Genomic DNA, 24,206 nt, shown 5'->3' on the forward strand with positions numbered 1-24,206 from the left:
TGGCGTCAGATCCCACCGCTTCCACTAGGGGAGCGTGAGTGGGCATCCCGCGTGGAGAAACCGACTCCCCCAAACACCACCCGCCCTCAAAACGATCCTCTGAAGCTGCGGAAGGCAAACGGCGGCGCGGCGCCAAGTAGGAAAACGTCCACTCCAGACCCAGAAAAGCCTCCAGGAAGCGTCAGTCAAACCCGAACATTTATTACGTAGAGTTAAGAACAACAGCCAACGAGAAGTGGGGGCCAAACGAACGGGCGCTGGGCCAGGACCAGCTGTTGCGGGGCATCCTCCAGAGGAGCGGGGCGCGGTGAGACGGCAGGGCACCCGCTCCAAATCCTGCAAATGGGGGATGACTAGGCCCCCACTTTGGTTCGGGCCGGGCCTGGTGCATCTCCCCTCGGTTGACCGCGAGGGGCAGAATTTGGGCAGAAGCTGGACAGCACGCGTGGAGAGAGAGACTCGAGACCAGCCGCCCACAGAAATCGTGGGACGGGATGCGCAGAGGGCCAAACGTTACTGAAATCAGGTGCGGCTTCCCCCAAACGGCACTTTGCAAACAGCTTGGAGCAGGAGGGGAAGGATGGACTGAGAGTTGGGAGGTTCCGTGGGTCGAAAACGGGATTGACGTGTCTCCATCGGCGGCTTTTGAGTGCAACGGACAGCCCCCCCCTCCCGCCAAAGGGCCAACGACAACAATCGGAGAATATTCTCAGCTGAGCTGGGACGGATAGAAGAATTCCTCGCTTTTTTTTTGCCCCGCTCCATCCGCCTCTTTCTGCGCCTGCGGCTTGGACTCCCTTGCGGGATATTGCCCCACCCCCAAAATTGGAGGGCGGGGCACATACAAAGGAAGAGTGGGGAACCTGAAACATGGGTGCGAGTCTCTTGGGGAGGGGGAACCCCCGAAGCCACCTTTCGTTCCGCGTCGCCTTCTTCTGCTTTCTCTCTCTTGAGGACTAGAAACTTGGGGAGGCCACAAGATGACAACGCTCTCTCTCTCCCTCTCCCGCTAAGAGTGGGGAGGAACGGTATTTTTTGCAGCGTCTTCCTTTCTTCCCCAAGTCGCCCCTGACGCGCCCATTCACCCGCTTTTAAGGGCCCTTGTAGACCAAGCAGAGATGATGCCAATGTGAAGGGGTTGAGAAGAAGTCCTTCCGTCTCCAAATTTGATGCTTTCGGCGACTGGCCCAAAAATAATAATAAAATGTCTGGTTTTTAAAAAGGGAGAGCGAGCGTTTTTCCCTCCGTCCCGCCGAAGGAGGGGCAAGAAATAACCAGCGAAAGGGAGGAGACGAAATAAAAGACGAAAAAAATGCTACAACGTAGATTGGGGGGGGGGGGAGAGAAGACACCTCTGGCGGTGTGACGGGCTCAGCTCTTGAATTCGGGTGGGGGGCAGCCAGGCGGAGGTTTCGAGGGTCTGGGGGCTTCGCTCAGTCCTCCTCGTCCTCGCTGATGTCGTAGCTGGTGGTCGACTTGTTCCGGGAGAGGCTGGCCGGAGAGAGGGGGGGCGTCCGGGAGGTGAAAGGCCAGCGGAAGGAGGGCGAAGGGGAGCGGTCGTGCGTGGGGCTGCTGCTGGGGCTTTGCTTGGGGCTGATGGCCTGCAGCATCCGGCCCTTCCCTTCTTTCAGCATGTGCTTCTGCAAAGGGAGGAAGAAAGAAGGCAGGGGGGGGGGGGTTTAAATAAAAAAGTCAATTTCCAAACGGAGACAGCGGTCCTCGAGTTGCGACCGTTGCGTTGAATTTGTATTTAGCGGCAAAGAAATAAAAAAAGACTCTTAGCTCTCTTCTCAATTTCTTCCCTTCCTTTCTTCCTTCTCAATTTCCCTTCCTTCCTTCCTAATTTATTTTCCTTCCTTCCCTCCTTCCTTGTTTTCCTTGTCTCTCTTTTTTCCTTTTTCCTTCCTCCCTTCCTTCTTCCCTTCTTTCATTCCCAATTTCTTTCCTTTCCCCCTTCTTTTCATCATCATCTCCCTTCCCTCTCCCTTCTCAATTTTCCTTCCTTCCTTCCTTCTTTTCCTTGTCTCTTTTTTCCTCTTTTTCCTTCCTTCCTCCTTCCCTCCATCTCCCCTTCTTTCCTTCTCAATTTTCCTTCCCCCCTTCTTTTCATCATCATCTCCCTTCCCTCTCCCTTCTTTCCTTCTCAATTTATTTTCCTTCCTTCCATCCTGCCTCAATTTTCCTTCCTTCTTTTCCTTGTCTCTCTTCCCTCTCTTTTTCCTCCCTCCCTCCTTTTCTCCCTCCATCTCCCCTTCTTTCCTTTCCCCCTTCTTTTCATCATCATCTCCCTTCCCTCTCCCTTCTCAATTTTCCTTCCTTCCTTCCTTCCTTCCTTCCTTCCTTCCTTCCTTCCTTCCACGAAAGAGGCCTAAAGCAAGACGGATGGAAAGGCAATCAACAAATATGGCGGACCCGACTGGTGATAGCGACCGCAGACCTGCATAAGAGGCCTTCTTCGTCCTGCAATGGAGAGATCATGGCTAGAATAATGGTGGTTGACGATGACAAGGTTTATATTCCCACCCACCCAGCTATCCAGTCAGAAGCTTCTTGGAGGAGGAGCGAAATGTCTATTTGGACTCTGTCCAAAGCTGTTGGGTTGGCAATATTTTGGCTGCAGGTGTTGCAGACTACCACAAGAGGGAGCTAGAGTTTATAGCTTATTTCTCTGAGTAATCCTCTCTGTTTCTCTTTCTCTGGCTGCTCACTGTTAAGTTTGCTCTGCACTTTCCCTGCAATCTCTCTGTATCGTAGTTATGTATATCGGCTAAAATGTGTTTAGGCTGGATAACTTTGTTTACTGATTGTGACAAAGTCAACTGGGAAAAAAGACTATGTACTTGGTAATATCTGGATTGCTATTCTGACTTATTATGTGTATGACTTTAGACTGTTTATCAGAAGACATTATTTCTCAAAGTAAACTTTAATTCAAGTTAGTGTAACTGAGTGTGGCTGAGTAGTTATCCACAACTCATCTCTCACTGCCAACCCACACTCTGTAAAAGACCTTGGAATACTAATATCGAATGACCTAAGTGCTAAAGCCCACTGCAACAGCATCGCCAAAAAGGCCTCTAGAGTTGTTAACCTGATCCTACGCAGCTTCTGCTCAGGCAATCTCACACTACTCACAAGAGCCTACAAAACTTTTGCCAGACCCATCCTAGACTACTGCTCATCTGTCTGGAACCCATACCACATCTCAGACATCAACACCCTCAAAAATGTTCAAAGATATTTCACCATAAGAGCCCTTCACTCCTCCACTCGAAACAGAATATCCTACGAAAATAGACTAACAATCCTGGGCCTAGAAAGCCTAGAACTACGGTGCCTAAAACACGATTTGAGTATTGCCCACAAGATCATATGCTGCAATGTCCTACCGGTCAATGACTACTTCAGCTTCAACCACAAGAACAACAGATTCAAACTTAATATTAACCGCTCCAAACATAACTCTAAAAAATATGATTTCAACAATCGAGTTATCGAAGTGTGGAACTCATTACCGGACTCAATTGTGTCAACCCCTAAACCCCAACATTTCTTCCTTAGACTCTCCACCATTGACCTCTCCAGGTTCCTAAGAGGCCAGTAAGGGGCGTACATAAGTACCTATCATATATATTCTCTTCCTCTCATATATCCTCTCCTCTAAGTTCACTTTCACCCTCTTTTATATTATCACATGTCTATTTTTTCTTCCTATGTATTTGTGTATTGGACAAATGAATAAATGAAAATAAATAAATGAACAACTCAACATCTCAATCTAAACGTTTCTGTGTGTTCACAACCTTGGGAAACAAGGATTGCTCTGCTCGTACGTTAACAATGTCTTCAAAGAAAAACCAGAAAGTCCAATTGCCTCTTGAAAAAAGAAAATGACAAACGCAGCTTTGGAGAAAACCGTGACCTGGAAGGCTTGAGAAATTCCAGAAGCACTCACCTAATTTCCCCAGGAAGGAGCAAAATGGACACAAAAATGGTCACTAAGTGTGGAACGACAGGGATTAAGCCTCATTTTTTTTCCTGCGCCAGTAAATGAATGGTTATAAGTCGAGGACCTCCTAGTACAGCTAATTCAGACAGGTCAAAGTCACAAAATCACTCACCCCGAGACCATGCAGGAATGGTAACTGGGATTTGCACACACACACACACACACACACACAAATTACCAAGGCGCCTTCAGGGCCGAACATCTCCAAGAAGTTCCCGATGAATTCCCGCGATTTCTCTTCCCACTTCTGGATGAGGTCGATGCTTTTCTCTTCCACCTTCTGGACAAATTCCTTCGATTTCTCCTCCACGTCCTTCACCCTCTTCTTCACCTTGTCCACCCTCTCTTGCAAGTGGTACTTCTTCTCCTAAAACAGGCAGGAGGGGGGGTGACAAAAAGATTACCAAGGCAGGGGGAGGGGGGGGAGAGGGAGCATCAGCTGAGCTCCACCCCTTCTTGGTTGTGGTGGTGGTGGTGGGAGGGCTGCTTTCTCCCTGGGGAGTCCTTCCTTCCTTCCTTCCTTCCATCCATCCATCCATCCTTTCTTTCCTCCCTGCCTTCCTTCCTGTAAGGGACCTCAGAGGCCTTCTATTTGTCTGGAATGGTATAAGGTTTCCTGCCTGAGCAGCGGATTGGACTAGAAGACCTCAAAGGTCCCTACCGACTGTGTTATTCCTCGGTTCTGTCCTGTTCTATTCCATTCTTTTTCTTATTTCATTTCATTCCATCCTATTCTGCATTCTATTCTATTCTGCATTCTATTCTATTCTATTCTGCATTCTATTCTATTCTTATTTTATTCTATTCTATTCTGCATTCTATTTTATTCTTATTTCATTTCATTCCATCCTATTCTGCATTCTATTCTATTCTATTCTTATTTCATTCTATTCTGCATTCTATTATTTTCTGCACATTAAGACAACTAGACACAAGAACAGTTTCCCCCTGAATGCCATCACTCTGCTAAACAAATAATTCCCTCAACACTATCAGACTTTTTACTAAATCTGCACTTCTATTTCTACTAGTTTTTTCTCATCATTCTTATCACCCTTTTCCTCCCACTTAGGACTGTAGGACTGTAACCTGTTGCTTGTATCTTTAAGATTTTTATTAATATTGATTGTTTCTTCATTGCTTATTTGACCCCTGTGACCATCATTAAGTGTTGCACCACATGATTCTTGACAAATGTCTCTTTTTCTTTTATGTCCACTGAGAGCATCTGCACCAAAGACAAATTCCTTGTGTGTCCAATCACACTTGGCCAATAAAGAATTAGATACTATTCTATTCTAATATCTTAATTCTATTCTATTGTGTCGAATTCTATTCCATTCCATCTTATGATTCCTGACAAATGTATATTTTCTTTTATGTACACTGAGAGCATCTGCACCAAAGACAAATTCCTTGTGTGTCCAATCACACTTGGCCAATAAAGAATTAGATTCTATTCTTATTTCATTCTATTCTATTCTGTTCTCTTCTATTCTATCCTATCTCTATATTCCCTTCCCTTCCGTTCTCTATTCCATCCTATCTGAACTCTGTGGGTTTGCGTGGGAATCAGGTAGAGCTTTGCTTTGCCATTCAACGCTGCCGAAATGATGCAAAAAAGTTTTGCACGGAGGCCCAGACTTCAGCCGGCATCGCTGACCACTCACGTTGATGAAGCTGACGTTGAGCTCCTTGGCCGTGTAGCCCCTCTGCAGGTTCCGCCGGGCGTAGACGTCGTAGTCCCGGACGATGCGGGTGATGATATCCGAGGTGGAGATGCCTTCGGTCCGTTGCGTGGGGGCAAACATTCCTAGGGGGGGGGGAAGGAGTGGGTCAGTGACACAACAAACACGCCGACAGATGTAACATGGGAAGAAGGCAGTGAATGTCATGGAGGGAAAACTTCAAAAGGACCCACAATGCAGATTCCCACCCACATTAATGTATATAGACAGAGAACAAACCCCACTTCCTCCTAACCCTGATGACGCCACCTATCTAGGTCACGAAACGTCCAGAAAGAAAGCCGCCCCGAGTCTATGGAGAGGGGCGGCATACAAATCTAATAAATAAATAAATAAATAATAATAATAATAATAACAAGTGCATTAGCGCCAACAATTGATAAGGGCCCACAGGGTTGGTCTTCTCCAGGTCCCGTCAGCTAAGCAGTGTCGGCTGGCGGGCCCGCAGGGGAGGGCCTTCTCTGTGGCTGCTCCAACTCTTTGGAACTAGCTACCTCCTGAGATCTGGACTTTCCCCACCCGACTGGGCTTCCGGAAAGCCGTAAAAATCTGGCTTTTCCAGCAGGCCTGAATCCAGGATTCTTTAGTGGCTGGGATCCGGACACTAAAGACATACATGGTTTTTTTAAACTGTTTTAATTGTTGGTTTTCAACTGTTTTCAGACAGCCATTAGATCCCAATTAATTCTCAGACACAGGGTTGGGAAGTATAATAGCCTCAAAGCCTTGAAAAACCACCAATTAAAGCAAAGAAGGTCCTTTGAAGGCCCTTTGACTGCCAAAATTCAAAGCCTTCACAGTCCTCACTTCCTTGTGTGGCTGAAGATGTTCCCTAGCTGGGTCGTGAAAGGTCTTGAAGGAAACCGCCCGACTCTCCCAGGCCAGAGAAGCGGAGAAGAGGTGGCAGAGTTTGGAGGGCAGCCAACTCACCGGCTTCTTTTATGTGTTTGTAGACGTCATCGCTGCCGGGCCGAGGAGTAGGGGATGTCATCGTGGGCGACAAAGTCGATCTGGAGGAAGGAAAGGATGAGTGTGAGAGGAGGCGGAGCTCGGGGCAGAGGCCGAAAGGTTGCCAGCATTAGGGACCTTGCTATCCGAGAAGAACTGGAGGGAGGAGGGAAGGAAAATGAGAGAGAAGAAAGGAAGAAAAGGAGAAGAACTGGAGAAGGAAGGAAAGAAAATTGAGAAGAAAGGAAGAAAAGGAGGAAGAACTAGAGAAAGAAGGAAGGAAGGAAAGAGAGGGAGGAAGGAAGGAAGGAAAAGAAATTGGGAAGGAAAGAAGGAAGGAAGGAAGGGGAGAGAAGGAGGGAGGGGAGGACGTGAAATTGAGAAAGGACAGAAGGAACGAAGAGAAATTGAGAAGGAAGGAAGAAAGGAAGAGAAATTGGAAAGGAAAGAAAGAAGGGAAGGAGGGAGGGAGGAAGGGAAATTAAGGAAAGACAGAAGCAAGGGAAGGAAACTGAGAAAAAAGGAAGGAAAGAAGAAACTGAGAAAAAAGGAAGGAAAGGAGAAGAACTGGAGAAGGAAAGGAATGAAAACTGAGAAGGAAAGAAGGGAGAGGAGAGGGGGAAGGAAGGAAGATGATGATAAAAAGAAAAGAGGGAAGGAAAGAAACTGGGAAGGAAAGAAGGGGAGAGGGAGGGAAGGAAGGAAGGAAAATCAAAGAATGATGGAAGGCATTAAAAGAAATTGAGAAAAAGGAAATGAAGGAAGAAAGAAAGGAAGGAAGGAAGGAAGGAAGAAAGGAAGGAAGGCGGAAATAAACTACTAAAGTTCTTAACTTGTGATCATTGTCTAGATATATCTGGTAACTCCCACACCCCTATCCCAACCTGGGGCAGGCTCCCACCCTCGATTCCCGCTGAGGCCTCGACCGATCCCTCTCCCGCCAGGGCCTCCTGTCCCGGAGGGGTCTCCCCACTTCCGCCTTACCCTGTGCTCCGCCAGGAACTCCGGGCTGAGGGTCCAGGGGGCGTTCCTCACCACCTCATCCACGTAGCGGCAGTGCTGCACGGCGTCGTAGCGCTCGGCTTCGTTCATGACGGTGAAGCCCCTTCAAGTTGTGCGTCAGCTCATCGCTGCAGACTGCAGAGATTTGGGGGGGCTTTCTCGGAATCTCCCCTCGGATCCCTCCGCCTTAAGCCCCCCCGTCCCCACCCGGAGGGTCTCCTTCCACAAGGGCCACCAGAGACCAGATCTTCCTCATCTGGGCTCCTTCCCACCTGCCCAATTTCTTTTTTTAAAAAATATATTTTTTAGTAGAAAACAGAAAACTTACAATGACCTTGCTCTCTCTTTCCTTAAACATTTTCACTTATACAGTGGTACCTCTACCTAAGAAGGCCTCTACTTACGACGTTCTAGACAGGAAACCTTATTCCAAAACCTCTTTCACGTGCTCCGATTCAAGGTCGCCTCTCTTACCTCCCACGATGAGGTAGGTGTTGGGGAAGAGGTTCTTGGCCTGCATGAGAGCTCGGGCATGTCCCGGAATGGAAGAGGTCAAAAATCCATCGGCGTAAACCCTGACGGGCCGGTTCACTAAAAAGAGAGGGGACAAATACTGTGTCCAGTTCTGGAGACCACACCTACAAAAGGATATTGATAACATTGAACGGGAGGCCTCAAGCATAAAACCTCTCAGAGGAAAGACTTCATGGACTCCATCTGTATAGTCTGGAGGACAGAAGGGAAAGGGGGGGACAGGATCGAAACATTTAAATATGTTAAAGGGTTAAATAAGGTTCAGGAAGGAAGTGTTTTTAATAGGAAGTGAACACAAGAACAAGGGGACACAATCTGAGAAAATGTGATTTTGACTGAGAGAATAGTAGATGCTTGGAGCAAACTTCCAGCAGATGTGGTTGGCAAATCCACAGTACAACTGGAATTGAAACATGCCTGGGGTAAACATAGATCCATCCTAAGATAAAATACAAGAAGTAGTAGAAGGGCAGACTAGATGGACCAGGTTTTTTTCTGCTCTCAATCTTCTATGTTTCTTTGTTTCTATGTTTCTGATTCTATGAAATATTATTTGACTGAAAGAGGAGTAGATGCTTGGAACAAACTTCCAGCAGACGTGGTGGTCAATCTACAGGAACTGAATGTAAACATGCCTGGGATAACATAGATCCACCCTAAGATAAAATACAGGAAATAGTAGAAGGGCAGAGTAGATGGACCAGGAGGTCTTTTTCTGCTGTCCATCTTCTATGTTTCTATGTAACAAGAAAAAGGTGGACAAAAAGCAAATTGCGCAATCTGGAGGCCGCCACTTGTGCGCCGTCCCCTACTATGCTGGTAGCAACCCATTGCTGAAAAGAGACGTGTAAGGAAGGAGCCTGAACAGTTTGCAATGTACACACACTGCACTCGTGCAAAAGCTCAGCCAGAAATATCTGTGTCGGGAGTGGGACTGATACGAGTGGAAGTGTGAGGCGACAGATACCAAGTCAGGATGCTGCTCGGATGCCGTCACTGCCCACTTTGGGCCCATGAAACACAACCCCCCCCCCCCCCGCTGAACAGAAACTCAATGACAACAGACGTATATAGCACAGGAGGTGTAACAGGGACACAAAAGGGGAAGGGAATCTTGGGAGCTTTGTGCTCTGAGTTGGGAAACATCAGCAGTGCTAGAAGGGAGGGGGGGTTGCAGGAAGAGGAGGAGGAAGGGAAGAAGAGGAAGAGGAGGAAGGGAAGGAGGAGAAGAGGAGGAGGAGGACTGTGGGATTCTGCATGCTCTCTGAGGTTGGAGAGTTTTTTGCAGACTTTTTAAGACCTAACTACCGTGTTTCCCCGAAAATAAGACACTGTCTTATATTAATTTTTGCTCCAAAAGTTGTGCTACGTCTTATTTTCGGGGGGTGCCTTATATTTCTCAAATAAGACAAATTCACAGGCAGAAAAGCTGACACCCCCAAAGAAAGTGTACTGTACGGTACTGATTACGGTACGGTACCTGTCAGTATGGCACCCACACACACAAACGACGGCACTTATATGGTACAACAGAATACTCCCCGCTACTGCAGCTTCCGGCCACCAGAGGAGCTACAGTCTACGCACTGTCGTGGAGACTGTAATGGCGGTGAGACAGCAGCAGACTGTGTCTGCTGTACTGGACGGTACAAAGCGATGGAAGGGGCCAGCAGGGGACGCCACATTATTACGGTACCGCTATGAACAGCTTTGAATGGTACCGTATGTTTTTCCCACCGTACCGTATGTAAACTTGACTACGCCTTATTTTCGGGGGGGTGCCTTATATTAGCAAATTCTGCAAAACCTCTGACATGCCTTACTTTCGGGGTACATCTTATTTTTGGGGAAACAGGGTAGGTAGCAATATCAATGATGGAAGAGAGTGGGGCTTAGAAAGAGGAGGAAGAGGAAGAGGAAGAGAAGAGGGGGAGGAAGAAGGAAGAGGAAGAGAAGAGGCTGTGGGATCCTGCATAACCTCTGAGCTTGGTGGATATTTTTTTGCAGATCTTTCATTAGCCAACTCGTTAACTTCTCCCGTGCTAGAAAAGGCCTTTGGGAGTTGGGGCTGCAAACGTCCTTCATCTCAGTTGCAATCCTGACCTTTGCAGGATGGGCTGAAGTTACTTTCCTCATCCCCCCCCCCCCCCCTTAAATCTCAGAAAGTTTACTCTAGCAGCTGCCAAAACTGAAAGGGTTTCATCACTACAACAAACGTCTCAGTTTGCAAAAGTTGTATGTAGGTTAGAACTTGAGATGGGGAGGCCTGGCCAAAAAACACCCCCCCCCCCCCCGCTATTTATTTCCCAATTTTTCTGGCTTTTTTCCCCAGGCCATCCCATCTTTCGGTTATCCTTCTGGGTATTCTGGACCTCACCTTATGACCATAACGGGAGCCTGCTCATCATGGTCATTAACAACCAAGAGACTAACTTAACGACAGCGGTGATTTGCCAAACAATGGCGGTGAGAAATGTTGTAAAATTGGGCCAACGGACACGCACCCATCATAAATACGAATCACTTGCCGAACATTTCAACTTTGAACATGTGAGCATACTATGCTCAGTTCTGGAGACCTCGCCTACAAAAAGATATGGATCAAATTGAAGGGGTCCAAAGACGGGCTACAAAAACGGTGGACGGTCTTAAGCATAAAACCTCTCAGGAAAGACTTCATGAACTCCATCTGTAGAGTCTGGAGGACAGAAGGGAAAGGGGGGACATGATCGAAACATTTAAATGTGTGAAATGGTTAAAATAGGTTCAGGAGGGAAGTGTTTTTAATAGGAAAGTGAACACAAGAACAGGGGGGGGCACAATCTGAAATTAGTTGGGGGAAAGATCAGAAGCAGCGTGAGAAAATATTATTTGACTGAAAGAATAGTAGATGCTTGGAACAAACTTCCAGCGGACCTGGTTGATAAAATTTATCAGGAAAGACTTCATGAACTCAATCTGTATAGTCTGGAGGACAGAAGGGGGGACATGATCGAAACATTTAAATATGTTAAAGGGTTAAATAAGGTTCAGGAGGGAAGTGTTTTTAATCGAACAGAAGTACAATGGGGCACAATCTGAGGTTATTTGGGGAAAATATCAGAAGCAACATGAGAAATTATTATTTGACTGAAAGAGGAGTAGATGCTGGGAACAAACTTCCAGCAGATGTGGTTGGTCAATCCACAGTAACTGAATTTAAACATGCCTGGGATAAACATAGATCCATCCTAAGATAAAATACAGGAAATAGTATAAGGGCAGACTAGATGGACCATGAGGTCTTTTTCTGCCGTCAATCTTCTATGTTTCTATTTACGGATTTTATCTTAAGGAAGAATGTGCTAATTAGCTCTGCCTCTCTCTTGGCCCATTTGAGCATGGCCTCTGCCAGCATAAACTGAAAAATCTACTCCTGTCTGTACAAAGCATCTAAAAGTGTTTGAATTAAATCCTTTGCTTGTGGGGGCTTTCTTTATTCCGATGCTGTAAGCCCAAAGCAGAACAGTAACTTTGAAGGGTCGCGTTGTAAGACAAGGACTTGCCTTCATACCAAGAATTTTGCTGGTTCTTTGATTTCGTCTTACAGATAAACACTTACGGGGCGTGCCTCTCGTTGCCTCCTCAAATGTGACTCGCGTATAGGGCTTGCTGTAATCCACTTCCAGTTCATCGGAAAACGGCGCTGGCTCTCGCAGGCCCTGGGTTCAAACAATACAACCCCAAGAAAAATCAGGAAAAATAAATTACCATATTTTCCAGACTATAAGACTCACCAGAATAATGGATTGCGTATAAAAATCAATTAAGGATACTATAAAGATTAATAAGATTGACATTTAGTTAAATGACCGAATCTTAGACCATAAAAAGAATATATTTATGTATAGGACACCACAAAAAGGTTGCAGGGAATGATAGTCAACAGGATGGTTGACATTTATGTTAAACGTTTTGTATTCAAACTTTTTGATATAGATTTGTATATATTTATTTTTTCTCTGTGTGTGTTTCTTGTAGTATGTTTGCTTGACTTTTAAAAATATTTATACCTAATAAAGATTATTTTTTTAAAAAGAAAAAAAAAATTACCATATTTTTCAGACTATAAGACGCACCAAGATTTCAAAGAAATAAGTAAGGAAAAAATGTTTTTATCCTCCCCGGCCCCAGGAGCACTCTGCAGGCCTCCCAAACCCTCTGTGTACCCCCTTTTTTATTTTTTATTTGCAAAAAACAGTTTATAAACAGGCCCATTTTAACAAAAAAATAGGGAAGAAACGGGCCCATTTTTATAAAAAATAGGTAAAAAACAAGCCCATTTTTACAAAAAATAGGTGAAAAACAGGCCCATTTTTACAAAAAAACAGGTAAGAAACGGGGCCCATTTTAATAAAAAAAAATAGGTTAAAAATGGGCCCATTTTTATAAAAAACAGGTGAAAAACAGGCCTATTTTTACAAAAAGTAGGTGAAAAACAGGCCCATTTTTACAAAAAAATAGGGAAGAAACGGCCCATTTTTATAAAAAATAGGTTAAAAACAGGCCTATTTTTACAAAAAAAAAACAGGTAAGAAACGGGGCCATTTTAAAAAAAATACAGGTTAAAAACGGGCCCATTTTTACAAAAAAAAACCCAAGTAAGAAACGGGCCCATTTTTATAAAAAATAGGTGAAAAACAGGCCCATTTTTGCAAAAAAAAACCCTTTGGGGTTTGGGAGGCCTGCAGAGTGCTCCTAACTTTGAAATCTTGGTGCGTCTTATACACCAGTGTGTCTTATAGTCTGGAAAAATACGGTAGGTTTTGTTTGTTTGTTTATTTATTTACTTACTTACTTATTTACTTTATATATTTATTTATTTCTGAAGTTGAACTGGCAGTGATCTTTGCCGTGATGCTGACATTCTCACATTCTCACACGGGGCAGAAGATGTGACTGCAACCTTTCGCGTTGAGTTCAAGATGTTAAAAATACTACCGGTTGCAAGGTTTAAAAATTGTGGTTGCAGAGGGGAAGTTTCTCCCCCCCAGAGTGGGTAACGTGTCGGTAGGAGGAAGACGCAGCTGGAAGGAGTGTGAATGTGCAATTAAAGCCAGCCAGAGTCGTTTCGAAACGAGACGGGTGGGAAACATAAATAAAAATATAATAAATACAATAAATATATCAATCAAATCAAAATTAAAAAACCCAATAAAATAAGAATTTAAAAAAACACGGGGAAATCAAAATAAAAAAGTGAACGAAAAATAATAAAGTGAGGTAAAAATAAAATAAAAGGAAAAGAAATCAAAACAAGCAAAAAAATTTTAAAGAAAGCAAAATAAAAAATAAGTAAAATAAAAAATAAACTAAAACTAAAATGAAATAAAAAATAAATGAAATAAAAATAAGTAAAATAAAAAATAAACTAAAACTAAAATGAAATACAAAATGAATTAAAACCAAAATGAAATAAAAAATAAATAAGATAAAAATAAGTAAAATAAAAAATAAACTAAAATGAAATAAAAATAAATAAAATTAAAATTAAGTAAAAATTAAGTCCTCGGAGAGGGGTGGCATACAAATAAAATAAATAAATAAATAAATATATATATACATCAAAATGAAAATTGAATGAACATTAAATAAAAAATAACTAAAATAAAATAAAGCACAATACAATAAAATAAAGTAATAAAGGAAGAGGACGTTTGTGTCAAGCAAAGTTGCCTATAAGATCTGAACCTGAGGTAAAAAACAGAGGAGAACACAACTACAATTAACAACTGTGATCTTTTTCCCTCAGCAGAGCAAGAGCCACCCTAAGAGCTGTCAATCTCAAACCCTTCAAAGTAGGTGGACTTCAATTCCCAGAATTCCTCCCTGTGGAATTCTGGGAGTTGAAACCCGCCCACTTTCTGGGCATTCTGGGAGTCGAAGTCCACCCCTCCGTTCTTTGCATGCCGCCTTTTCGACTTACGAAACAGTTGCGAGATAGCTTCAAAGGGATGCCGTCCGACTCGGTGGCTCCATTGGGACCCCCCTTCTTCTTTCCTCCTCTTCCGGGAGTTCAATCTAGCAGAGATCTGGGGATCCATCCCGTAAATCGCCTCAGGCAGCTCAGCCGGAAACCCCTGGAAGATCCAAGCAGGCGGCATTAAGGCCTCTCAAAGCTTCAGAGGGAAGGAAAAGGGGAGGTAGCCGGCCGGCCGACTCAACGGCAAACGGAGCAGAGGGTTCACGCTGGCAACGGGCCTCCTGGCATGTCGGGTCGGGAGGTTTGGCACAAGGAGGGAGGGAATTTGTGTGGCTCGGTGACACACAAATTGTTTGCGTCTGCTGTCCGGGCAGTAAATATTGAGTACAGTGGTTCCTCTATGTACGAACTTAATTCGTTCCATGACCAGGTTCTTAAGTAGAAAAGTTTGTAAGAAGAAGCAATTTTTCCCATAGGAATCAATGTAAAAGCAAATAATGTGTGCGGTTGGGGAAACCACAGGGAGGGTGGAGGCCCTGTTTGCTCCCAGGAGATTCCTAGAGAGGCCCCACGGAGGCTTCTCCCCGCCTTTCCCGGCCCTGTTTCCTCCCAGGAGATTCCTAGAGAGGCCCCACGGAGGCTTCTCCCCGCCTTTCCCGGCCCTGTTTCCTCCCAGGAGATTCCTAGAGAGGCCCCACGGAGGCTTCTCCCCGCCTTTCCCGGCCCTGTTTCCTCCCAGGAGATTCCTAGAGAGGCCCCACGGAGGCTTCTCCCCGCCTTTCCCGGCCCTGTTTCCTCCCAGGAGATTCCTAGAGAGGCCCCACGGAGGCTTCTCCCCGCCTTTCCCGGCCCTGTTTCCTCCCAGGAGATTCCTAGAGAGGCCCCACGGAGGCTTCTCCCCGCCTTTCCCGGCCCTGTTTCCTCCCAGGAGATTCCTAGAGAGGCCCCATGGAGGCTTCTCCCTGCCTTTTCTGGTTACCGTTTCGGAGGCTCAGGTTTGTAAATGGAAAATAGTTCTTGAGAAGAGGCAAAAAAATCTTGAATACCCGGTTCTTATCTAGAAAAGTTCATAAGTAGAGGCGTTCTTAGGATGTGTTCTTTGAGGGTTCCCTTTATTTGTATCTTTGACTTCTTTTTAATTGCTTTTTGTATTTCATATTGTTGTAAATTGGGCAGCATAGCAGTCTGTCTGTCTGTCTCTGTCTGTCTGTCTGTCTGTCTGTCTGTCTGTCTGTCTGTCTGTCTGTCTGTCTGTCTGTCTGTCTGTCTGTCTATCTATTTATTTGATTTGTATGCCATCCCTCTCCGTAGACTCGGGGTGGCTAACAACAATAATAAGACAATATAAACAAATCTAATATTTAAGTTTAAGTTAAATTAAAAAACCCTAATTTAAGAAACCAATCACACATACAGAAATACCAAGCATACAATTTATAAGGAGTTTACGAAAGGCAAGGAGGGTAGGGGCAACTCTGATCTCTGGGGGGAGTTGGTTCCAGAGGGTCGGGGCCGCCACAGAGAAGGCTCTTCCCCTGGGTCCCGCCAGACGGCACTGTTTAGTCAACGGGACCCCAAGAAGGCCAACTCTGTTGGACCTAACTGGTCGTTGGGATTCGTGCGGCAGAAGGCGGTCCCGGAGATATTCTGGTCCGATGCCATGAAGGGCTTTATAGGTCATAACCAACACTTTGAATTGTGACCGGAAACCGATCGGCAACCAATGCAGACTGCGGAGTGTTGGTGTAACATGGGCATACTTAGAGAAGCCCATAATTGCTCTCGCAGCTGCATTCTGCGCGATCTGAAGTTTCCAAATACTTTTCAAAGGTAGCCCCATGTAGAGAGCATTACAGTAGTCGAGCCTCGAGGTGATGAGGGCATGAGTGACTGTGAGCACACAAACAAACAAACAAAAACCTCTGCCTCCAAGTCACCCCTATCTTTTTTGCGGGTGGGGGAGTTTAGGATCTGCGGTCCAATCCGCGCTGACGTGTGCATTCACCTATGGATTGCACCAGCTCTGCGCACAATCACGCACGATTCTCCTTATTAAGTCCCTGATCCTACGTTGTTTCTCACCCGCTCACTGCCCCACTTGAGGCCGTGATTTCGTCCATCTGCCAAAGGTCAGATTTCACAACGTCTCTTGGCTACGCTAACACGACACCGCCCAAGCTTGGGATTATTGGAAAAGCACGCAATGTTTAAAGAGCATTTTGGAATGTTGTGCCAAGCAGCTGAGAAAACAAACCTTGATAGGATCAGGATGAAAGAGAAGGAACTAACAAATTGATGGCCGGCCTGGTCTGGAGAGGACATCAGTGTCCGGCCCTTTATCCTGCCACCAGATCCTCAGGACTCTAGGGACGCAGGTCATTTGAGCCGGGGTGGCGCAGTGGTTAAGAGTACAGCACCGCAGGCTCCTTCAGCTAACTGCTAGCTGTAGTTCAGCCGTTCAAATCCCACCACTGGCTCCAGGTTGATTCAGCCTTCTGTCCTTCCCAGGTGGGTCAGATGAGGACCCAGATTGTTGGGGGCAAGAGGCTGATTCTGTCAACTGCTTAGAGAGGGCTGGAAAAACACTAGGAAGTGGTATATAAGTCTAAATGCTATTGCTATTGCTCCTTCCTTCCTTCCTTCCTTCCTTCCTTCCTTCCTTCCTTCCTTCCTTCCTTCCTTCCTTCCTTCCTTCCTTCTTTTCTTTCCTGGGATGGTTAGAGTGCAGCACTGCAGGCTACTTCAGCTAACTGCCAGCTGTAGTTCAGCAGTTCAAAGCTCACGGTTGACTCATCCTTCCGTCCTTCCAAGGTGGGTCAAATGAGGACCCAGATTGTTGTGGGGATATGCTGACTCTGTAAACCGCTTAGAGAGGGCTGTAAAAGCACTATGGAGCGGTATATAAGTCTAAATGCTAATAAATGCTAATGGGGAAGTGGTTCAATTGCCTGGTGTGTCTCCTGTCCAAGTCTCACTGGCAAACAGCAGGGTAGTTAGCACTACTGCTCGGTAGACTTTGAGCAAGGCTTATTCCATGTCATTTACACCATGTTGCTAACTTAACAACTGCTGTTATTCCCTTACCAACACAGGTCCAGGGACGGGTTACAAAAATGGTGGAAAGTCTTAAGCATAAAACGTATCAGGAAAGACTTCATAAACTCCATCTGTCTAGTCTGGAGGACAGAAGGGAAAGGGTGGACACGATCGAAACATTTAAAGATGTGAAAGGGTTAAATAAGGTTCAGGAGGGAGGTGTTTTTAATAGGAAAGTGAACACAATCTGAGGTTAGCTGGGGGAAAGATCAGAAGCAACACTGAAAGAGGAGTAGATGCTTGGAAGAAACTTCCAGCAGATGTGGTTGGTAAATCCACAGTCACTGAATTTAAACATGCCTGGGACAAACATTATTATTATTATTATTATTTATTAGATTTGTATGCCGCCCCTCTCTGAAGACTCGGGGCGGCTCACAGCAACAATAAAAACAATATTCTAGTGAAAACAAATCTAATATTAAAACAGCACGTAAAAACCCTATCATATTTAAAAAGCAAACAACACATACATACCCAAACATAAGTATAAAAAGCCTGGGGGAAAGGTGTCTCAATTCCCCCATGCCTAGCAGTATATGTTTATGTTTATGTTTATTTAGATTTGTATGCCGCCCCTCTCCGCAGACTCGGGGCGGCTCACAACAAAGTGCAAAAAAAATACAATTTATAACAAATCTAAATTTCTACTAAAAACATTTAAAAACCCCATTTCTAAACACACATACATACACACATACCATTCATAAATTGTATATGCCCGGAGGAGATGTCTCAGTTCCCCCATGCCTGACGACACAGGTGGGTCTTAAGGCGCTTGCGAAAGGCAAGGAGAGTAGGGGCAGTTCTAATCTCCAGGGGGAGTTGGTTCCAGAGGGTCGGGGCCGCCACAGAGAAGGCTCTTCCCCTGGGGCCCGCCAACCGACATTGTTTAGTTGACGGGACCCGGAGAAGGCCCACTCTGTGGGACCTAATTGGTCGCTGGGATTCGTGCGGCAGCAGGCGGTCTCGGAGATATTCTGGTCCAGTGCCATGAAGGGCTTTAAAGGTCATAACCAACACTTTGAATTGTGACCGGAAGTTGATCGGCAGCCAATGCAGACTGCGGAGTGTTGGTGTGACATGGGCATATTTGGGAAAGCCCATGACTGCTCTCGCAGCTGCATTCTGCACGATCTGAAGTTTCCGAACACTTTTCAAAGGTAGCCCCATGTAGAGAGCATTACAGTAGTCGAACCTCGAGGTGATGAGGGCATGAGTGACTGTGAGTAGCGAGTATAGATGGGTCTTGAGTAATTTACGAAAGAAAAAGAGGGTGGGGGCAGTTCTAATCTCCGGGGGGAGTTGATTCCAGAGGGCTGGGGCCACCACAGAGAAGGCTCTTCCCCTGGGACCCGGCAAACGACATTGTTTAGTCGAGGGGACCTGGAGAAGGCCAACTCTGGGATTGGTCGCTGGGATTTGTGCGGTAGCAGGCGATTCCGGAGGTATTCTGGTCCAATGCCATGTAGGGCTTTAAAGGTCATAACCAACACTATCTATCCTAAGATAAAATACAGGAAATAGTATAAGGGCAGACTAGATGGACCAGGAGGCCTTTTTCTGCTATCAATCTTTTAGGTTTCTATGTAACTCTGGTACCAGAGGTCATAAAATGGGGCAAACTCACTGAAAAAATGGCCTTGGTTAGCAGCAGAAATGTTAGGCTCAATCACAGTGGTGAGTCAAGGACTCCTTGTAATCCTACAAACGGCACAAGTAAGTGAGCAAGGCACTGAAAACACAATGTTGTGACTCTGGGCGGAATACACCACTAAAAAGAAAAGCTAACCAACCCACATCACATAAAAGCAACCGAGCAAAGCACAGCCACACCTCTGCATTCATGCAACCTGAGCCCAGCTGACCCCCGAGGCCAACCGCACCATTCCTGTCCTTTGCACAACGTCCTTGGGCACAACTGTGGCACACACCCCTGATGCAAACGGTTGTGTAAGCGCAGCAAGGCTGCCTCTGAGGCCCCACTTGTTGCGACGCCAGGCAACACCTGTTTATTTAATGAATTTGGGCTGTGGGGCTCCTCCTTTCTGGTTCACGCCCAGGCAGCCCTCGACTTACGACAGTGCATTTAGTGGCCATTCAAAATTACAAGGGCATTGGGGGGAAAAGGGACTTGGGACCGTTTTTCACACTTTAATGACCATTTGCAACATCCCCCCCCCCCCGTTTGCTGGTCAGGTGGTCACACGGGGGATCACATCACCTTGGGACCCAGGGACGGTCATATATATGAACTGCAAGGTCTGAATTTTGATCACACGATCATTGCTTATTTGACCCCTATGCCAATCATTAAGTGTTGTCCCTCATGATTCTTGACAAATGTCTCTTTTCTTTTATGTACACTGAGAGCATCTGCACCGAAGACAAATTCCTTGCGGATCCAATCACACTTGGCCCATAAAAAATTCTATTCTATTCTATTCTTCATTCCAATATTCTATTCTGTTGTTATGTTCTGTTGTGTTGTGTTGTGTTCTATTCTGTTCTATTCTATGAAAATCCTACAACGGTTGTTAAGTCTGAAAAACTGTCATATGTTACTTTGTTCAGTGCCATTAACATTGAACAGTCACTAAACGAACTACTGTACTACTATGACTTGAAGAAAACTTGTAGGACATATGTTAAATAAATAAATACATACATACATAGAAACATAGAAGACAGAAAGCAGAAAAAGGCCTCCTGGTCCATCTAGTCTGCCCTTATGCTATTTCCTGTATTTTATCTTAGGATGGATGGATGTTTATCCCAGGCATATTTAAATTCAGTTACTGTGGATTGACCAACCACCTCTGCTGGAAGTTTGTTCCAAGCATCTACTTTCAGTCAAATAATATTTTCTCATGTTGCTTCTGATCTTTCCCCCAACTCACCTCAGATTGTGCCCCCTTGTTCTTGGGTTCATTTTCCTATTAAAAACACTTCCCTCCTGAACCTTATTTAACCCTTTAACGTATTTAAATGTTTCCATCATGTCCCCCCTTTTCCTTCTGTCCTCCAGACTAGACAGATGGAGTTCATGAAGTCTTTCCTGATACGTTTTATGCTTAAGACCTTCCACCATTCTTGTAGCCCGTCTTTGGACCTGTTCAATTTTGTCAATATCTTTTTGTAGGTGAGGTCTCCAGAACTGGACACAGTATTATTCCAAATGGGGTCTCACCAGCGCTCTATACAGCGGGATCACAATCTCCTTTTTCCTGCTTGTGATACCTCTCTCTATACATAAATAAATAAACAACCTGTATGCCATATGCTAAATAAACAAACCATATGCCATATGCTAAACAAACTGCCTGTATGCCATATGCTAAATAAATAAATAAACTAAAAGTAGTCCTCAACTTACAACAACTTAGTGACTATTCAAAGTTACGACGACACCGACAAGTATCAGTGATGACCCATTTTCACCCTTACAACTCCTGTTAACATTTCCCGTTGATCAAAATTCAGCTGATTGACAATTGGGGCTATTACGGTCGCAGGATCCTGGGGTCAACGTGATCCCCCTTAACCAGATTCCCTTAACGACCGTGCGACCGACTTCAGAGCTACAGTGATTCGCTTCACGACAGTGGCGAGAAAGGTCACAAAGAGGGCCAAAAAAATTCATTATAAACAAATCTTTCTTTCAGCAACATTCATTTTAGGCACTAGGTTTCCGGACTCTGGATGGTTCCCAGTGGTGGAGGGGAGGAAAGACAGAATTAGTGGTTAGAAAAAAAGACACAAAGGACAAAAGAGTTGTTAGAATATATTAAAAAATAAACAAATAAAAGGGACATATAAATAATGGTAGAAACAGAGAACCCTACTATATAATGTATATAAATATAGAAACATAGAAACCTAGAAGACTGACGGCAGAAAAAGACCTCATGGTCCATCTAGTCTGCCCTTATACTATTTCCTGTATTTTATCTTAGGATGGATATATGTTTATCCCAGGCAGGTTTCAATTCAGTCCCTGTGGATTTACCAACCACGTCTGCTGGAAGTTTGTTCCAAGGATCTACTACTCTTTCAGTGAAATAATATTTCCTCACGTTGCTTTTGATCTTTCCCCCCAACTAACCTCAGATTGTGCCCCCTTGTTCTTGTGTTCACTTTCCTATTTAAAAATACTTAAACCCTCCTGAACCTTATTGAACCCTTTAACATATTTAAATGTTTCGATCATGTCCCCCCTTTTCCTTCTGTCCTCCGGACTATACAGATGGAGTTCATGAAGTCTTTCCTGATAAGTTTTATGCTTAAGACCTTCCACCATTCTTGTAGTCCGTCTTTGGACCTGTTCAATTTTGTCAATATCTTTTTGTAGGTGAGATCTCCAGAATATAATTGTATAATGCATGTATAAAGATAGAAATGAAAAATGAAAGAGGAAAAAACTATAAAATTGAAACCGCCACGGTGCGAATGTGTTGTGAAGAATGAAATAGTATACATTTCCATGTCTATCTTTTTAAATGTTATATCCATCCATCCATGCAGGTTTTTTTCTGTCGAATCACCCTGGTATACTGAAATATGGGAGAAAGCATACTGCTATCCTTTTACTTAGAGGTTAAAGCTACTGCCCTACAGGCAGACTCCCCAGGTTCAAATCCGGGAAGGGTATGGCTAGCTGATGAGAGCTAAATAGCTTAAAACAGATCTATACTAGTCTTCCTCCTTTTTCATTATCAGCAAAAATACATTACACATATGGAATATAGTTTGTTGGCTGGAGGAGCCAAGAGGCAAAAGGGAAGTGGTATGCTCCCTCCCATATTTGGGTATATCAGGGTGATTTGACAGAAACATAGCATTATACTGTATTCTACAAGGCAGTAGCTTTTACACCTCTAGGCCACAGGTTCTCCTCCTGTCTTAGCTTATACTGGGAAGAGTTATGTTTTGTCTCATCACCCTGGTATCCCCAAATATCGGAGGGAGCATGCTGCTTCTTTTTTGCCTCTTCCAGGGGCCATCCAGACAGTTAATTTTATAGCCGACAAATTATATTCTAACATATTTTTGCTGATAATGAATATGAAGGGAGACTAGTATAGATCTATTTCAAGCTATTTAGCTCTCATCAGCTAACCTTACCTTTTAATGAGATTTGAACCTGGGCAGTCTGCCTATAAGGCAGTATGCTCCCTCCCATATTTGGATATACTGTACCAGGGTGATTTGACAGAAACAAAACATATATAACTCTTCCCTGGTACAAGCTGAGACAAGAGGAGAACCTGTGGACTAGAGGTTATAAGCTAGCTTGCTCTTTCTTTCTCCCTTTCTTCATTCCTTCCTTTCTTCATTCCTTCCTTCATAATAATATAAAAACCCTAAAATCTATCCTTACAATCATGCCATATCACACATCCCAATCAGAACAGGCAGATTGCTCAGGTTCAAATCCCAGTAAGGGTATGGCTAGCTGATGAGAGCTAAATTGCTAGAAATATATCTATACTAGTCTCCCTTGCTTTTCATTATCAGCAAAAATATGTTACACACCTACCCACCCAAATATATATGTATATGTGTAACTATATATGTGTGTATGTATGTATGTGTATATCTTATCTGCCTTCATCATCATCCTTTTCATTATCAGCAAAAATATGTTACATCTATAGATTATAGTTGTCGGCTATAAAAAAGTTTATCTGCCTTGGAATATGACCCTTGGTAGGCAAAAAGGAAGCTGTAATGCTCCTTCAATATACCAGGGTGACTCGACAAAAAAATCACACATAACCCTTCCATGGTACAAACTGATACAGGAGATGTGCCTCTAGCTTAATGACTAAGGCTCCAGGTTCAAATCCCAATAAAAAGGGAGCAGCTACCTGATGAAGGCAAATAAGACCTAAATAGATCTATAGTAGTCTCCCTTCCTTTTCATTATCAGCAAAAATATGTTACATACACATATACAGTAATCCCTCGTTTTTCCCAGGGGATGCGTTCCATGACCACCCATGAAAAACGAATTTCCATGAAATAGAGGAAAGATATTTTTTAATGTATTTAATGAGTATTTGGACTTTTAAAACCATTTGCATTAAACAGTCACTCTATAATGCTTCTCAGCTGGAACTACATGTGATATCCTACCACTTTCTTTAATAGAGTACAGTAGTACTGTAGAAGGATTTTATGGATTTTTAATGGATTTAAAATTTTCAATGGGTTTAATGGATTTAAGCCCCCTTTGAAAACCTGTGAAATAGCAAATCTGTGAAAGATGAACCGCGAAGTAGCGAGGGATTACTGTATATCTATGTGTGCATGTATGCATATATATACATATGTATGTATGTGTATGTTTGTATATATGTATGTATGTGTATGTGTATGTATATGTATATATACATACATACATACATATATATAGACACACACACACACACACACACACACACACACACAGAATTAAAAACAGCAGCCAATATTTTAAATAACCCAAAAGGGCAGCAGCTCAGAATATCCCATGTTTCCCCCCCACCCATCTGTCTTTGAAACCCCCTGGAGGTCCTGAACCCATAAGGCTGAACTTGTCCTCACCCCCACCCACTTAGGACCCCTCCCCAGCTCTGACGTAACATCCCTGGGGAGGGGGTCACTTAAATCCCGCCCCCCTCCCAGCCCACCAGGACCCTCCCTCTTTTCTCTCTCCGCCCCCTCCCATCCCGGTTCCTGCTGCCGCCCCCCAAACAGAGCAGGCCTCCCTCCACTAGCTATGCTTTCCCCCCACCCCCAAAAAGGGGGCTCCGTCTTGCTCCCCCCCTTCCTCACCTGTCTTGCGCGGCTTCCCTCCTCGGATGCTCACGCCCGACTCCTGCCAACGGGGCTGGGCTGAACCGGAAATGCGTCCGGACGGACC

At 44.5% G+C, this 24,206-nt stretch overlaps 1 protein-coding gene across 1 annotated transcript; it reads right to left on the reverse strand.

Annotated features, from left to right (window-relative positions):
* Nucleotides 1-180: 180 nt before the first annotated feature.
* On the reverse strand, nt 181-24,206 carry PCYT1A (phosphate cytidylyltransferase 1A, choline). Its single transcript, XM_070753834.1, is given in 12 exon segments — nt 181-1,640; nt 4,188-4,376; nt 5,680-5,822; nt 6,688-6,724; nt 6,726-6,767; nt 7,690-7,809; nt 7,811-7,842; nt 8,182-8,298; nt 11,843-11,942; nt 14,207-14,272; nt 14,274-14,360; nt 24,119-24,206. Coding segments are annotated over 11 exon segments (1,104 nt in total). The 5' UTR covers nt 14,325-14,360; nt 24,119-24,206; the 3' UTR covers nt 181-1,433.

Source organism: Erythrolamprus reginae, chromosome 5 (genome assembly GCF_031021105.1).
Source record: "Erythrolamprus reginae isolate rEryReg1 chromosome 5, rEryReg1.hap1, whole genome shotgun sequence".
NCBI lineage: Eukaryota > Metazoa > Chordata > Lepidosauria > Squamata > Dipsadidae > Erythrolamprus > Erythrolamprus reginae.